We start from the raw sequence: 18,529 nt of genomic DNA, 5'->3' as shown, positions 1-18,529 counted from the left end.
TGTTGGCCCCTTTGCCTTCACTCTGCGGTCCAGCTCACCCCAAACCATCTCCATTGGGTTCAGGTCCGGTGACTGTGGAGGCCAGGTCATCTGCCGCAGCACTCCATCACTCTCCTTCTTGGTCAAATAGCCCTTACACAGCCTGGAGGTGTGTTTGGGGTCATTGTCCTGTTGAAAAATAAATGATCGTCCAGCTAAACGCAAACTGGATAGGATGGCATGTCGCTGCAGGATGCTGTGGTAGCCATGCTGGTTCAGTGTGCCTTCAATTTTGAATAAATCCCCAACAGTGTCACCAGCAAAACACCCCCACACCATCACACCTCCTCCTCCATGCTTCACAGTGGGAACCAGGCATGTGGAATCCATCCGCTCACCTTTTCTGCGTCCTCACAAAGACACGCGTTGGAACCAAAGATCTCAAATTTGGACTCATCAGACCAAAGCACAGATTTCCACTGGTCTAATGTCCATTCCTTGTGTTTCTTGGCCCAAACAAATCTCTTCTGCTTGTTGCCTCTCCTTAGCAGTGGTTTCCTAGCAGCTATTTGACCATGAAGGCCTGATTCGCGCAGTCTCCTCTTAACAGTTGTTCTAGAGATGGGTCTGCTGCTAGAACTCTGTGTGGCATTCATCTGCTCTCTGATCTGAGCTGCTGTTAACTTGTGATTTCTGAGGCTGGTGACTCGGATGAACTTATCCTCAGAAGCAGAGGTGACTCTTGGTCTTCCTTTCCTGGGTCGGTCCTCATGTGTGCCAGTTTCGTTGTAGCGCTTGATGGTTTTTGCGACTCCACTTGGGGACACATTTAAAGTTTTTGCAATTTTCCGGACTGACTGACCTTCATTTCTTAAAGTAATGATGGCCACTGGTTTTTCTTTAGTTAGCTGATTGGTTCTTGCCATAATATGAATTTTAACAGTTGTCCAATAGGGCTGTCGGCTGTGTATTAACCTGACTTCTGCACAACACAACTGATGGGCCCAACCCCATTGATAAAGCAAGAAATTCCACTAATTAACCCTGATAAGGCACACCTGTGAAGTGGAAACCATTTCAGGTGACTACCTCTTGAAGCTCATGGAGAGAATGCCAAGAGTGTGCAAAGCAGTAATCAGAGCAAAGGGTGGCTATTTTGAAGAAACTAGAATATAAAACATGTTTTCAGTTATTTCACCTTTTTTTGTTAAGTACATAACTCCACATGTGTTCATTCATAGTTTTGATGCCTTCAGTGAGAATCTACAATGTAAACAGTCATGAAAATAAAGAAAACGCATTGAATGAGAAGGTGTGTCCAAACTTTTGGCCTGTACTGTATATAGACGCCGCATTGACTACCACTGCCTATTGGAGCCGACGTCCTCGCCGGCCGCCATCTTGGATGGGTCTCGCTTCGCCTCCACAGTTCATTCACTTCTATTGAGGAAGGAGCTGTATGCACAAGTAAAATAGAATAACTCACTGAATTTGGCACACATGTAGTTATGATACAGGATGCTTTCGTACATTAAAAATGCGGGATTTCATGCTTTAATACTTTCTGCAGATAGCAACAGCATGTTATTTAGATCACAACACAGTTATTTTATTCACCTCAACCCCACATATATATATATATATATATATATATATATATCTGTAAAACGGACTGAAATATCACAACAGTTAATCTCACTTACAAAGACAAACACTTATGATGCTACTATATGTATATATATATATATATATATATATGGATATATCTATAGAGAGAGAGAGAGAGAGAGAGAGAGATAGATATATATGTATGTATATATATATATATATATATATGTACACATACACAGTATTTATATACTGTATAAACATACTGTATAAACACAATATACACAATACAAAACACAGTATAGCATATTATGTATAGCACACCTTTGTGCACATATTCAGTTTTCCACCAGCTGTGCTGCAAATATCCCTGCTGCTCATCCTTCTGTATCTTTTTTCAAATTATCTTGACCACAGTCCCATTTTCATAGTTATAATACCAATGCCAAAATTAATTTCAGTGTTTATGTAAATACTGAAAATGTTTTTACTACTTTTGAGGGATCACAGCAGTCAGTGTAATAAGAATAACTTTACTAATCCCCGAAAAGAAAATTTCAAAGAAGTCTGTAAGATCATCTATTTAACAAAGAATTATTAAGTCTGATGGCTGTGGGTATAAAAGAGAGTGGGTGTGTGAGAAATAAACTCAATCAACAATAGAGCTTTTTCTTTATTAAAATATATTAATACATTTATTAATATGCTATACTATGTTTTGTATTGTGTATATTGTGTTTATACAGTATATATATGTGTGTGTGTATATATCTATATATCTATATCTATATATATGTATATGTATATGTATATATATCCATCCCACTCTGGGGTTGAGGTGAATAAAATAACTGTGTTGTGATCTAAATAACATGCTGTTGCTATCTGCAGAAAGTATTAAAGCATGAAATGCTGCATTTTTAATGTACGAAAGCATCCTGTATCATAACTACATGTGTGCCGTTTGTAACAAACCAAACCGCGTGAAAATCAGTTGAAAATTCAGTGAGTTATTCTATTTTACTTGTGCATACAGCTCCTTCCTCAATAGAAGTGAATGCACTGTGGAGGCGAACCGAGACCCATCCAAGATGGCGGCTGGCGAGGACGCGCTCAGGCACTCGATGCGGCGTCTATGTATATAAGTCTATGTTCTGACTCTGCTGCAGAGTATCCAGGAAATACTGTCAGCAGAACAACCAGCACTACAAACAGTACACACAGTACTTCTACTACAAACAGTACACAGTACTTTTACTACAAACAGTACACAGTACTTCCACTGTGTGAGTGTCAGAAAGGAGCTCAAAAAAAGTGCTAATAGTATCAACAACAAAAAAAAGTCTTCATAGAGAAAAACGTCCTGATAGTAAAAAAGACTTGATGGTAAAAAAAGTCCTGATAATGTAACAACAATCATAAAGTTTTCAAAAAATAGTCCTTACAGTAAAAACGTCCTGATAGAGAAAAAAAATCTTGACAGCACAAAAGTCCTGATTGTAAATAAAAGTCCGGAAAAAAAAGTCCTCATAGTGAAAAGGTCCTGGCAGGAATGTCCTCATAGTGAAACTGTCCTGACAGTAATGTCTTCGTATTGAAAAGGTCCTGACAGGTATGTCCTCATAGTGAAAAGGTCCTGGCAGGAATGTCCTCATAGTGAAACTGTCCTGACAGTAATGTCTTCGTATTGAAAAGGTCCTGGCAGGAATGTCCTCATAGTGAAAAGGTCCTGACAGGTATGTCCTCACAGTAAAAAAGTTCCTGACAGGTATGTCCTCACACTGAAACTGTTCTGACAGTAATGACTTCGTATTGAAAAGGTCCTGGCAGGAATGTCTTCATATTCAAAAGGTCCTTACAGTAATGACTTCGTATTGAAAAGGTCCTGGCAGGAATGTCCTCATAGTGAAAAGGTCCTGACAGTAATGTCCTCATAGTGAAAAAGTTCCTGACAGGAATGTCCTCATAGTGAAAAGGTCCTGACAGTAATGTCCTCACAGTAAAAAATTTCCTGACAGGTATGTCCTCACACTGAAACTGTCCTGACAGTAATGACTTCGTATTGAAAAGGTCCTGGCAGGAATGTCTTCGTATTGAAAAGGTCCTGACAGTAATGTCTTCATATTGAAAAGGTCCTGACAGTAATGACTTCGTATTGAAAAGGTCCTGGCAGGTATGTCCTCATAGTGAAACTGTCCTGACAGTAATGTCTTCGTATTGAAAAGTTCCTGACAGTAATGTCTTCGTATTGAAAAGGTCCTGGCAGGAATGTCTTCGTATTGAAAAGTTCCTGACAGGAATGTCCTCATAGTGAAAAGGTCCTGACAGTAATGTCCTCACAGTAAAAAATTTCCTGACAGGTATGTCCTCACACTGAAACTGTCCTGACAGTAATGACTTCGTATTGAAAAGGTCCTGGCAGGAATGTCTTCGTATTGAAAAGGTCCTGACAGTAATGACTTCGTATTGAAAAGGTCCTGGCAGGTATGTCCTCATAGTGAAACTGTCCTGACAGTAATGTCTTCGTATTGAAAAGGTCCTGACAGTAATGTCTTCGTATTGAAAAGTTCCTGACAGTAATGTCTTCGTATTGAAAAGGTCCTGGCAGGAATGTCTTCGTATTGAAAAGGTCCTGGCAGGAATGTCCTCATAGTTAAAAAGGTTCTGACAGTAAACTGTGCCGGTGGCAGACTGAAACAATCTGTTTTTGTTAAGACAGTGTGGATAATCTGATTGGTAATCTGACTGGGTGCTTTAGACTGCAGGCCAACACACACACACACACACACACACACACACACACACACACACACACACACAGCTCTTTACATAACTCTGCTCGGATCTATGAAGCTGTCATTCTGTATTCAGGAGGAAGTGTGCGAGCGTCTCATTGTCTCCATATGGACCATTTATAGGAGACCCCGCCCCCTGGTGGCTCAACTGATGTCAGGGTCATGATGTCTGATTGGTCTGAAAGTGTAATTAAATTTTAGTGGAAGTGAAGCAGTGATTAGAGCGGGTCATTTCCTGCCAATGAGCTTGTTAATCATGTTTACACAGTTAATTCAGCTCGTTAAAGAGGACCTGTGTTTCTGCTTGTTACAGCTTGATTCAGGGTTCCTAGGACAACAACATGTTTAATCTTAAAACCACCTCGTCCTGTTTCTGCTGAACCTGCCACACGGGGGGGAATAAACACTGTGGATCGCCGCAGTATGCCGTTCAGAGGCCGAGATGCTGCCCGCGTTCAGGAAGAGTGACTGAGCGGCCGTGTTGTTGTGGTCCAAATATATAACTACTATAAAACTACTGTGCGACTTAATGACATCAAACAGGTCAAAGGAGCTGATGGGAGGACATTTCACGTCGTTGTACCGTGCATGATTCCATGTGACCAATAATAAATTAATAAATATTTTATCGGAAGTTGTCGGTGATTGAATCAGGGAGATATTTTAGTTTAATAGTTTTAAACAGAGACATGCAGAAGGCTTGGGTGTGTTTTTGAGCTTTTATCATTTCAGATGGACCAAATAAAAACGCACTAACTCAACAACAAATCCAACATCCAGGCTGACACAGTATTGCCTCCTGTCGTCACACGCTGTTGGGACGTCCGCTCATTTCACTCTGCTTCTCTAGAAATGACAGGAATGAATGATTCTGTTTTTATCTCCATTACAGTAGAAGAAGAACATTAACACAACAGCTGATTGAGAACTTCTCAAACAGCAAGTGGACACTGCAGCCGTCCTCAGGACTCGTCCGTCCTGCTCCTGTTGAGCAGCAGAAACAGATCGGTAACAGATATTGTCTGCAGCAGGATGTTTTTTCTTCCTGATCACATCAACATTATTAAAACCTGATTACAGAGCGGAGTGACTGATGCGTCCTCTCCGATTTATGGTCTCGTTTCTTCTCCTGTATTTATTTCTGTCTGCTGGCCTCATGAAGTCTGAATCCGTGTGATTCTCCCTCTGAGCTCAAAGCTTGATTCATCACGTCGATTTGACTCGTCAGCTGGCTTCAGACTGATGTGGTTTAACTCATTCAGGTTAAAATAATCCTGTGCTCTTATTTTGAAATAAGGCTACATGAGTTAAGAAGATCAGCAGCTACACTGAGCTCCATGATCAGTGTCAAACTATCGACCAGAGGCTTTAAATTATTGAGGAAAGCTATAGAAGCCATTTTACAAAAATCTCATTTAAACAACTTTTTGACACAACCACAAATGCACCTATGTCTTTCTTAAGAAAGCGAGCTGACGTGAAAGGAGGTTCCCACCCGATGACCCCAAAGACATGTTAGTTATCACTGCTCACTGGTCTGTATAGTTAAGCCTTGCCATAATAGCTCATCATAGGTCTTAGGAGGTTATTCACTGAGTGCTGATCCTTTCTCTAGAGCACAAACTTCTTGTGTTTAGTTGAACTAGTAACCTAAGTGTAAAATTAAATCTAAAACTTAAATGTTAAATTTAAGTGTTAAATCTAAAAGTACATCTAGTAATCTAAATGTTAAATAAATTACATCTAAAAGTTAAATCTCTGAACTAAATGTTAAATATTAAAAGTGTAAAATTTTATCCTAAAAGTTAATTGTTCAATTTAAATGTTAAATCTAAATGTTAAACCTAAAAATACATCTAGTAACCAGTGTTGGGCAGTAGCATCACTACAGTAGTGGACGTTTGTAGTTTAACTACATTTCTCAGTAGCTTGGAGGTAGCGTCGCTGTTTTCTGAATCAAGTAACTTCTCAGTAGTTAAGTTCTTTTATTTATCACTTAGCGCGGTAGCGTCCACACAAGCTACATTTCCAAAATCATTTCTGAAGCTCAAATGAGGCGGGGATTTCTGTTATGGACTGAAATAAACCTGTCACCGCTACCACACAGAGTCACTTCCGCATGAAGCTGACGGGTGACAGCCCTCCATTCCCAAACACCGCCGTTCCGAACGACCCCACTCCGAAATTGATTTTCAAGTCCATGTCGAGTTTCCTGCATCAAATACTGCCGCCCGCTCTCCGGCTGCACTCGTACAATTCTGAAACTCGTTGTACTACAAAAGCTTGAAATGAATGTTCAACTCATTGTTTTTTAATTGAAAATATGTCACTGTCTTCATTTATTATGTATAATTTCTCTAGCAGCAAACACATTTAAAGGCGACGCTTGTCGAGTCTTTTATACGTGCGCTGTCTGGTGCTGAAATCCCCGCTGCAGCCGCCGCTCCTGCTGACAGCAGACCAGGGGAGAAAAAAAGACATTTCTTTGCTCTGTGCTTTCAGAAAATAACCAGGGTTAGGGTAAGAAAGACCAACGCTCTGTACAGCAGTCCCACTGTGTTTGCAGGACATACCAGGCTGTGTGATTATGCACAAAGATTGGTTTAACGCATTGGAGCAATTTCATACAATTTCAGACATTTAACATGATAAACTAACTTCAATTCAACATGGTCATTTGCTTAGAGGATTCAGCTGAAGCATAACGAGTGTTACATGTCATTAAGATGAAGTATTTGATCATTTTGTGGTTAATAATGCACATAATCCATTTGACCCCATGAATGGGATTTATATTCGTTCCTGCAGACAGAGGCAAAAGGATCAATGCGCAGCCTCCGTTTCCTTTGCGTCCGTCTCGTTCATTCAAACTTTGTAAACACGGTTGGGATTTGTAGGGGACATACATGTGTATGCTGCTCACTATAAAATGTGTTTACTAAAATGTGTTTACTAGCCTCATTTCTAGTCAAAACAAATCTCTTTACACTTAAAAAATACTAAATTTTCACTTGAAATAAGTATGAAAATCTGTCCATGGAGCAAGTTTTTTTTTTTTGCTTGCAATAAGAAAAAAAAACTTGCTCCATGGACAGATTTTTTTTTTCGACTTATTTCAAGTGAAAATTTTTCTGAAACAAGTGAAAATTGTCTAAAAACAAGCTACTTTTTAGGTGATGAGTCTTATTTCAATTGTAATGAGATTTGTTTTGACTAGAAATAAATATTCTTGGTAAGATTTTGAGTTTTTGCAGTGTACATACACATACATACACGCATGTACGTTTTTGACCATGTTGTGACTGTTTGAAGCAGGTCTTCATTCTTGCTGTTGTGGTTTGAGTCGTGTTGGGAGTTAGCGCAGCTCACTGTTCAATAAACAGCTTGGATGTAGTTGCACTAGTTACTTTCATTTTGCTGTAGCTTAGCTTGCTACATTTCTGAGGGTGATAGCTTTGATGTAGTGAAGCTTCATTTAATATTAGAGTAACTAGTAGCTTAGCTCACTACACTGTCCAAGTAGCTTGCCCAACACTGCTAGTAACCTAAATGTAAAATTAAATCTGTCCTGACGTGTCTCCCCCGCCCCCCCCCCCCCCCCCGACACCACCTGGTGGCGTTAAATAATAACGGAGACTGACCACATATCACGCCGACATGAAAGGACGGCTTTTCTCATTGATGTCTGGCACAGGAAGTAACTGACCGAGCGGCGGTATGCGACAACTTCAGTGTGAGACTGGGATGTGAAGAGTTATCAAATTAAGAAATAATTAGTTTCTGTTGCTCATGAGTGTTTGGAGTCGTTTTTGTGTTCCAGTGTTGACGGAGATATTTTGTACATTAAAGGTCATGTGCACAGAATTTGTTTTTAACTTGAGGATGAATATACATTTATATATCTCTCTGTAGATGTGGCATTGGAATGAAGGGAGGAGTTGTTTAATCCATTCTGCTGACATTGAACGCAGCCTGACTCCAGCTTCAGAGCCGCCAGCGTCGTGTTCTGGTGATGTTTTAGCTCCTGTGCACTGACAGCTAACTTCCTGTTCCCTTTTTTGTCTCCTCCCCCTCAGACCAACAAGGCGGTGTCTAAAGGAGACTTCCACCTGGCGAGTTCCAGTTCGAGGCGGGCTCTCTTCCTGGCCGTGCTGTCCATCACCATCGGGACAGGTATCTACGTGGGCGTGGCTGTGGCGCTCATCGCCTACCTCTCCAAGAACCACCACTGGTAAACCTTGCTGTCAGGGAGGAAAAATTACCCATCAGGCACCAGGAATGTGTTTGGGGTCTTCACCTGGAGTCTCAGGTGAGTGTTTCCACGGCAGGTCGGCCCGTGGCAACGAGCTGGAGGACAACTTCCTGTTTGCAGATGCAGAGACACTTGTGTTTCTACACGGTGACGTCTGGATGAAGCTCAACGGGTCGACTGTTTGTCAGGTGTTTTTCAGGACTGGAACCTGAAACCTTTAAACCAATTAGACGGCAGGATCTTTGACCAGACAAGACGCCACAAACACAGTTTGTTTGTCAATCTTGGATCCAGCTTGAGTCGACGGACATTTCCTGTGACTTTTTTCTTTTCATTCAGATTTTGATGTGATTTTAACTTTAAACAGATAAAAATATTTCACAGCTTCATGTTTTTATTTATTTTTCTCTGAATGTGACAAAAACTGCAAAAATACACACTGAAATCATCTCCGCTGTCCGCAGACTTATTTCAGCACGCTCTGAAGTGAGTTACTCTCAGAATTACTAGTTACCTTCATTTGAAAGTAATAAGTTACTTTACAGAATCACTCTCTGTGTAGAGTAATCAGTTACTTATTAAACAAATGTTGAGGATACAACAAACAGAATGGCGTGCAAGTCAGGCACTATGACGAGCACAGATTAAAACGCCAGAGCTGAAAGACCCACCTGCTGGTTCCCTGCGTGCCGGTCAGCTAAAGCAGCACCGCAGAGAGAGTTATAAGAGAGTTTAATTAATAAAATAAGATAAATAAATAAAAATAAAAATATATAAAGTCCAGTTCAGACCAAAGATTGGCGTCAAGATGAAACCGTTTTAGAATGTTGCAGAGAAAAGTAGCAGCAGTGTGAGCTCGACTCAACAACCACCAACTTTCACCCAGGAGGCCGGTGTTCACTTCCTGTAAGACTGTAACGCCAAACCCTGTTCTCTTTTCCTAAACCCAATCGCATGTGTGTGTGTGTGTGTGTGTATGCTCAACGTTAAATACGGATCCGGATACAGACGGAGCCTTCTGTCCGTGCTCTGTGTTCATTTCGTCCGTATTTTTGCACGTTTCCATAAAGCTTACGGATACGGACCAAACGGAGCAGTACCACTGGGAACCGTGGGGGCAGTGTTGCTGTCACTACCCGATACGTAGCTCTAGTGAGACACGAAGAAGAAATAACAATTCAGTTTCTCTCATCGGCAGCACTAGAGAAAAGAATTCTCCGTCCTCCAGTCACGATTTTTTTTTTTTTTTTTTTTAAAGATATTTTTTTGGGCATTTTTAAGCCTTTAATCGATAGGACAGATGAGCGTGAAGGGGGGAAAGAGAGGGAGTGACATGCAGCAAAGGGCCACAGGCTGGAGTCAAACCTGGGCCGCTGCGGCGACAGTCTTGTACATGGGGCGCCTGCTCTACCACTAAGCCACCAACGCCCCAGTCACGATGTATTTAACGGCCTCACCGACCACCGCCTCCTACGACGCTGCCTCTGTTTTTGTCTTTTATGCAAGAGGTACATTATCAATATCTCCTCCACAGTCGCCATGTTTGTTTTTGAGTTTGTTGATGTAAACTTTTGACGCTGGGCTGCCTCCTGGTGGATATACTGGTTAACATCCATGCCAACGTAAAGGGCACATGGAAGTATGTGGGCAGTGACGGTAACATCGTTTGAAACGGACGTATACATTTTCATATATAAAGGGAGCATAAATGGGCCTTTAATGATGTAACAATAAGAGCAGGTGTAATAACATGTCAGTTCACTTCAGGAGAGACTCGATGGCTATTATTTGCTTAAATCCCTGAACTCAACAGACCTTTAATTCCTTTAACACTAAACTACTGCTCAGCAAAGATCAAGAAATACAGTCAGATTATTGATATAAACCAGTTTGAATATGACTGTATAAAATTAGACTTCAGATAACAGATCAGTGATGTGTTATATTGTCTTCCTGAGACCTCAGCTGCTGTTTGGGACACATGTATTATGACTGGGATCAGCAGAACCTGACAAGTATAATTAAACGTCGTCTTTGAACAGGAAGTAGTTTTAGAAAAAAACTTGGGTTCATTTTTGATAAAGTATAAAACTTTATTTAGATGTCTGAATGTCGTTGTGCAAAAACTAAATTACAAATAACGCAACAAATCTAAAACTCTTTGTCCTTGTTTCCTGTCACAGCAAGGAGCATCCTCTGTCTGTAGAGACGCTCTGTCACACCTGAGATGACGAGACTTAGTGTCCTCAAACGAGCGCCTCCTAATTAGCAGCTTGTTACTGTATTAATCGCACATAAACGAGTCTCAACCATAAAATGTGATCAGATTTTGGACCTTGTCCACTTTTGTGTTGGCGTCGGCTGCAGACTGACTTTGCAGAGATGGCACCACGTTATCCTGTTAATAAAAAACCCTTTTGATCCTTTTGATCTGAGGACCTGTACGGGCTGAAGGAATATGAATAATTTACAGGGTAATCCAGGAATAATCTGACTTTATGACAGCTTCAGAGGAAACGTAGGGAGTCACCACCTGTTTATTCATCATGCCAGTAAATCTGAGTGAATGATTCTGCGGTACTTGTGGTTTCAGTAAAATGAACCGAGCTAACGATGTGAAGCGCCTCCATACTGACACAAGTTGAAACATTCATATCTGCATGTGCGATCTAAATGGCTAACTAACGTTAGCTCAAGTTAGCTCTAAAGAACTTCTATAAAATTGAACTGCTTTGTGACCAGAGCAGGCCTCGAACAGAGACAGGCCTTTATTTGTCTACACCGGGCTGGTAAAAGAGACCAGATGTTTAATTGGGACCAGGCTTTTAATTGAAGTTTTACGGTACACTGGTATCTGCATCAGCATAGGCAATCAGCCAAAGTGAGATGGAAAATATCAGCAAAGATCCAACATCATGCCTCGTTAATGTGTTTTGCATATTTGTGAAATAAGTTTGTGAGACGGAGCTGATTTTTAGGTGATTTTTTGCAGCTTTTTATTGTTGATTGTTTCCTGAAAATTTGGATAAAGATGAAACTTTTGTGGTTATTTTACCAACAGATGCACATCCTTATGTCAGGCTTCAGACATCACATGTAAAGAAAAAAAAACCTTCCAAACCAACTGAAACTGATTTCGGTCTGTGATCCGTCCTGGAGACGACACGCCAAGAAACTACACACAAGTATTAAAGAAGTGAGTGTGATGTCAAAGTTAGAAACAGAAGAAGAAAAAGATTTCTGCAGCCTGAAACTTTTCACACTGATCACATTTAAAGAGGCAACAGATAGGATTTGTTTTTTTTAGCTTGGCGCCACCTAGGGTCAGTGGTGTTGCGTCGCACTGTGGCAATGACCAAATTGAGCGTGGGGATCAGAGATAATGAATAAAATGCAGGCTGTAAAGCCACCAGTATACCTCTATGTATATGTAGAATGTACAGTACCAGTACAAACAGCTCACAGTGAATGATACCAATATGTACAGTACCAGTACAAACAGCTCACAGTAAATGATACCAATATGTACAGTACCAGTACAAACAGCTCACAGTGAATGACACCAATATGTACAGTACCAGTACAAACAGCTCACAGTGAATGACACCAATATGTACAGTACCAGTACAAACAGCTCACAGTGAATGACACCAATATGTACAGTACCAGTACAAACAGCTCACAGTAAATGACACCAATATGTACAGTACCAGTACAAACAGCTCACAGTAAATGACACCAATATGTACAGTACCAGTACAAACAGCTCACAGTGAATGATACCAATATGTACAGTACCAGTACAAACAGCTCACAGTAAATGACACCAATATGTACAGTACCAGTACAAACAGCTCACAGTAAATGACACCAATATGTACAGTACCAGTACAAACAGCTCACAGTGAATGACACCAATATGTACAGTACCAGTACAAACAGCTCACAGTAAATGACACCAATATGTACAGTACCAGTACAAACAGCTCACAGTAAATGACACCAATATGTACAGTACCAGTACAAACAGCTCACAGTAAATGACACCAATATGTACAGTACCAGTACAAACAGCTCACAGTGAATGACACCAATATGTACAGTACCAGTACAAACAGCTCACAGTAAATGACACCAATATGTACAGTACCAGTACAAACAGCTCACAGTAAATGATACCAATATGTACAGTACCAGTACAAACAGCTCACAGTAAATGACACCAATATGTACAGTACCAGTACAAACAGCTCACAGTAAATGACACCAATATGTACAGTACCAGTACAAACAGCTCACAGTGAATGATACCAATATGTACAGTACCAGTACAAACAGCTCACAGTGAATGATACCAATATGTACAGTACCAGTACAAACAGCTCACAGTAAATGACACCAATATGTACAGTACCAGTACAAACAGCTCACAGTAAATGACACCAATATGTACAGTACCAGTACAAACAGCTCACAGTAAATGACACCAATATGTACAGTACCAGTACAAACAGCTCACAGTGAATGATACCAATATGTACAGTACCAGTACAAACAGCTCACAGTGAATGATACCAATATGTACAGTACCAGTACAAACAGCTCACAGTAAATGACACCAATATGTACAGTACCAGTACAAACAGCTCACAGTGAATGACACCAATATGTACAGTACCAGTACAAACAGCTCACAGTGAATGACACCAATATGTACAGTACCAGTACAAACAGCTCACAGTGAATGACACCAATATGTACAGTACCAGTACAAACAGCTCACAGTAAATGACACCAATATGTACAGTACCAGTACAAACAGCTCACAGTGAATGACACCAATATGTACAGTACCAGTACAAACAGCTCACAGTAAATGATACCAATATGTACAGTACCAGTACAAACAGCTCACAGTAAATGACACCAATATGTACAGTACCAGTACAAACAGCTCACAGTAAATGATACCAATATGTACAGTACCAGTACAAACAGCTCACAGTAAATGACACCAATATGTACAGTACCAGTACAAACAGCTCACAGTAAATGACACCAATATGTACAGTACCAGTACAAACAGCTCACAGTAAATGATACCAATATGTACAGTACCAGTACAAACAGCTCACAGTGAATGACACCAATATGTACAGTACCAGTACAAACAGCTCACAGTAAATGATACCAATATGTACAGTACCAGTACAAACAGCTCACAGTAAATGACACCAATATGTACAGTACCAGTACAAACAGCTCACAGTGAATGATACCAATATGTACAGTACCAGTACAAACAGCTCACAGTAAATGACACCAATATGTACAGTACCAGTACAAACAGCTCACAGTAAATGATACCAATATGTACAGTACCAGTACAAACAGCTCACAGTGAATGACACCAATATGTACAGTACCAGTACAAACAACAGTAGACACAGTGGAATTATACCAATATGCACATGTAAACAGTCCCCATTCTAGAATAAATGCTACCGTATGGAAACCATGCGGCCGGTTGGAGCTCAAATTGAATGGGAAACAAAGTCCAGTGTTCACTTAGCTGGGCGTAACTTAGCTGGGCGATGTCCGTGGATAGCTGCCTCCGTGAGAAGAGAACAGAAGGAAGGGAGGGGGGTATCACTGTCCGAGGGCTGCCGTGGGAATGGCAACCAGGATGTCAGCCGACCAACACTCGCTACCAGCTCCTGGTTGCGGCGATTTGCGATGCTGGCCAGCTAGGAATGAACTAGCAGCCAGTACAGTCCAGTCCTCTCTGGTCTAGCTAACATTTAGCCGTGTTACTTACTGATCCATTAGAAAGAAAGCTAGCTGGACATGGGTTTTGAAGCCTCTTTGGTCACGGAGCTCCCTCCATCTCTTGAACGCCTGACTGAGGTTTACTCTTGTTTTTCCTCTTCTTTTATCACTCTCCTTTTTGCTCTTCTTTGCCTCCTCACACAGAGGAGCTCCTTTTCTTTTGCTAGGCCGTTTTTCACTTGTCTCCAAACTTTGTCCATCTGCCATTGTGCTCGTGACTCAACCATCTCATGCCCAACTCCTCATACGGACCAGCTCCAGTCCCTGATTGGCTGACCGACCAGTTTCACAATACATGACGCGTTTCCTGCCGTAAAGCAGATTTATTCCACGAAATTTCGGCACCGGTGGCAGCAGCTTATTGCAAAGATTGCAAAGCCACTAAGTAACCTATGTAAACGCTGATAGTCTGATTTTACTGTGGACACTACCCTGTGCAACCCACATTATTTTCATCATGATATATTTAGGAAAAGATGCTGTCTGTTGCCTCTTTATCATCCAGCATAAAACAGTGAACAGACAGGAAGTGACAGTGACCTGTTTCCTGTCATTACCATGAATATTAATACACATATACCACAGAGCAGCTGTTTAACATCACCATGACTAATTTCTGTCTCAATGATCTTTATCAGAAACTCACAAACTGATTTCTTGTGTTGTTTTTTAATGAAATTCTTCAAAACAATAAAAAAGCTCCAAACTTTGCACTTAAGTTTTTATCTGCAGATTTAAAAACATCATGAACATGAACATGAACACATGAACGCATGAACATGAACTCACCAGCTTCTGTTTCACTGCGGCTCCTGAAACACTCACACTGTTCGTCCTCTGTCCGACAGGATCATCTGAACGTTACCTTCACAGACGCTGCAGTCTGTCGACCACACACGTGTTAAATGACACACAGAGTCCAGACTCACCTGACCCGCTCTCAGAGCTTCACCTCACTCAGTCAACATGAACTTTAACTGTAGTCACTTTAAATTCTATATTTAATTGACCTGAACTCACCGTGCAGCTGCAAACACCTCATCCAGGACATTTGGACATCCTGTGGAACAGGAAGCTGACGCTCCTACAGGACTCTGATTGGTTGGGAGCAGCTGTCAGTCAGCAGGACAGCTGATCAAGGCTGTGTTCAGCACCGACAAACCTTTCTTCAAACACAGACAGAGGAGCTGTTGTGTTACTCAGGTGCACTGCTGCCTCAGGCCTCCATCACACAGGTTTGCAGGTTGCCTTTTAAAAGAAAAACTGAATGCCACAAGTGAAAAAAACAAAAACAAAACACCTGCTGCTCCTTTCTACTGTTGCCAGGCAACCACCCCATCACCCCCTCACCTCAACCTCCCGGTGTGATCAGTCTATCCTCCAGTAATCAGTGTGTAGCTGCTGCCATGTTGAGGCAGAGGGTGCTGTCTGTAGCTCTGGTTGAGGGTGAGAGGCTGTCAGCAGATAAACAGAGATCTGTGTGGGTACATGAGACCCTAAAAAAGAGGCTGGATCGTCATGACGTCAGCCCTAAAGGGTCTGTGCTATGGTAGTTATTAGGAGCCTCAACAAATACTGCCACTGGCTCGTCTCACTCTGCAGCTAAAGGTGTGTCACTATGTGACGTGTGACGTGAGAACAGGTTGAACGAGTAGTTTTCAGAGTGACTGATCATCAGTCCACCGCCAACATTTACATCACGTCTCGTTTTTATCATCAACATCTATTTTTAGCTCGTTAGCTAAACGTTCACTGGGTTACTGTCGTCTTGTTCTCTCGTCTTGTTCTCTCCTCATTGGCCGCTGGATTGTATGACAATGGCACTGCCATACTGGACAGTATGGCAGTGCCATTGTCATACAATCCAGCGGCCAATGAGGCATCTATGTTTCAGTATCACCTGGGTACTGTAGCCCTGTATGCAGGTCCTTTCAGAGCAGCTCTGCAGGTTTTATTAATGAAGATCTGCTCATAAAAAAGTGTTTGAATATTAAAATAGTTTCCAGCAGATCATCAGGATGTTTGTTCAGCTGCTCTCCATCACAACCCCCACCCGTCACCATGGTAACAAGAGACAAACAACGGCATCACGACAGATTCACTGGTGCCTCAATTTAATTAAACATTACCCATGCTTTTATTCTGAACACCAGATTCATACATTCATAAACACAGACACAAAGACATGGACATTAAACTCATACATTCTCCGTCAGGTCAGGTCACTAATGAGTTAGTCTTTGAGTATTTTTTATTAACTGTACTTTTTTTTCAATCATTGGTTTATTAACAAACACAGTTTATTGAGTTAAGTGTTTTTAAATGATTTGATGATTTTACATTAATTCATGTTTAGTTTTGATTATTTGTGAGAATTTAGCATCATCTGTGTGTTTACGTTTCATCCCTCCAAAAACATGTCTTATTAATCGAAGCATACCGTTAATTATTTCAACTATTTTTAACGTGTATTTTACTGTTAATTGTGATTTTTAATGTTTACTTCCTGTCATGTGAGTCCTTGTTTTTCTTGACACGAAGGATCTCGCCAGAATAAAAGCCTGTAACTCATCTGAACTTTAACATCAGATGAAACAGAGCAGACAGACAGAGGTTTGTCTCTGAGGATAGTTCGATGTTACTCAGGGTCACTCAGCTCTGAGTCATCGTTGCACTGAGCGTGCTCAGTTTGGAGATAAAGATCGATATGATAAACAGCAGCTGTTACAGAGGCAGAGCTGGTGGGGGCTGATGGGTAATTAACCTGATGCATTATGGTTGTTGTTGATCAGATGGGAGGGAACATTTATCTGAACAGTGTGTGTTTGTCTACACGTCATTGTGGGGACCTGAATCATACCCTTCAGACTGAGGACGTTTTTATAAAGTCGATCAAAGTAATCCAGTGAAACTTCTTTGTATGTCCAGGAGCTGCTGATGACATCATTCAGCTCACTGCGAACGGACACACTTTGACAACATGGCTCAAAATTGCTGATTTGTGTTGGAAACTGTCTCTGTGAAGCCATGTTTAATGTGTGTTTACTATGTGTTTAATGTGTGTTTAATGTGTGTTTGATGTGTGTTTGATGTTTGTTTACTGTGTGTTTGATGTGTGTTTAATGTGTGTTTACTGTGTGTTTGATGTGTGTTTAATGTGTGTTTGATGTTTGTTTACTGTGTGTTTGATGTGTGTTTAATGTGTGTTTGATGTGTGTTTACTGTGTGTTTAATGTGTGTTTACTGTGTGTTTGATGTGTGTTTACTGTGTGTTTGATGTGTGTTTAATGTGTGTTTGATGTGTGTTTAATGTATGTTTGTTTACTGTGTGTTTAATGTGTGTTTACTGTGTGTTTGATGTGTGTTTACTGTGTGTTTGATGTGTGTTTACTGTGTGTTTAATGTGTGTTTACTGTGTGTTTGATGTGTGTTTACTGTGTGTTTGATGTGTGTTTAATGTGTGTTTGATGTGTGTTTAATGTATGTTTGTTTACTGTGTGTTTAATGTGCGTTTAATGTGTGTTTGTTTACTGTGTGTTTAATGTGCGTTTAATGTGTGTTTGTTTACTGTGTGTTTAATGTGTGTTTAATGTGTGTTTGTTTACTGTGTGTTTAATGTGTGTTTGTTTACTGTGTGTTTGATGTGTGTTTGATGTGTGTTTAATGTGTGTTTGATGTGTGTTTAATGTATGTTTGTTTACTGTGTGTTTAATGTGTGTTTAATGTGTGTTTGTTTACTGTGCGTTTAATGTGTGTTTGTTTACTGTGTGTTTAATGTGTGTTTGTTTACTGTGTGTTTGATGTGTGTTTACTGTGTGTTTAATCTGTCTTTAATGTGTGTTTGATGTGTGTTTACTGTGTGTTTAATGTGTGTTTACTGTGTGTTTGTTTACTGTGTGTTTAATCTGTGTTTAATGTGTGTTTGTTTACTTTGTGTTTACTGTGTGTTTAATGTGTGTTTGTTTACTGTGTGTTTAGTGTATGTTTGTTTACTGTGTGTTTAATGTGTGTTTGTTTACTTTGTGTTTACTGTGTGTTTAATGTGTGTTTGTTTACTGTGTGTTTA

General features: G+C 40.6%; 1 protein-coding gene across 1 annotated transcript in view; it reads left to right on the top strand.

Annotated features, from left to right (window-relative positions):
- Positions 1-9,981, top strand: part of LOC125903698 (synapse differentiation-inducing gene protein 1) — a 22,082-nt gene extending 12,101 nt beyond the window's left edge. Inside the window, exon 4 of the mRNA XM_049600785.1 lies at positions 8,459-9,981. Coding sequence (XP_049456742.1) covers positions 8,459-8,617 — 159 coding nt within the window. The 3' untranslated portion in view covers positions 8,618-9,981. The remainder of the gene's footprint in view (positions 1-8,458) is intronic.
- The last annotated feature ends 8,548 nt before the right edge of the window (positions 9,982-18,529 follow it).

Source organism: Epinephelus fuscoguttatus, linkage group LG16, assembly GCF_011397635.1.
Source record: "Epinephelus fuscoguttatus linkage group LG16, E.fuscoguttatus.final_Chr_v1".
Taxonomy (NCBI): Eukaryota; Metazoa; Chordata; class Actinopteri; order Perciformes; family Serranidae; genus Epinephelus; species Epinephelus fuscoguttatus.
Note: the sequence above shows the minus strand (reverse complement) of the source record. Positions and strands in the feature narration are given on the sequence as shown.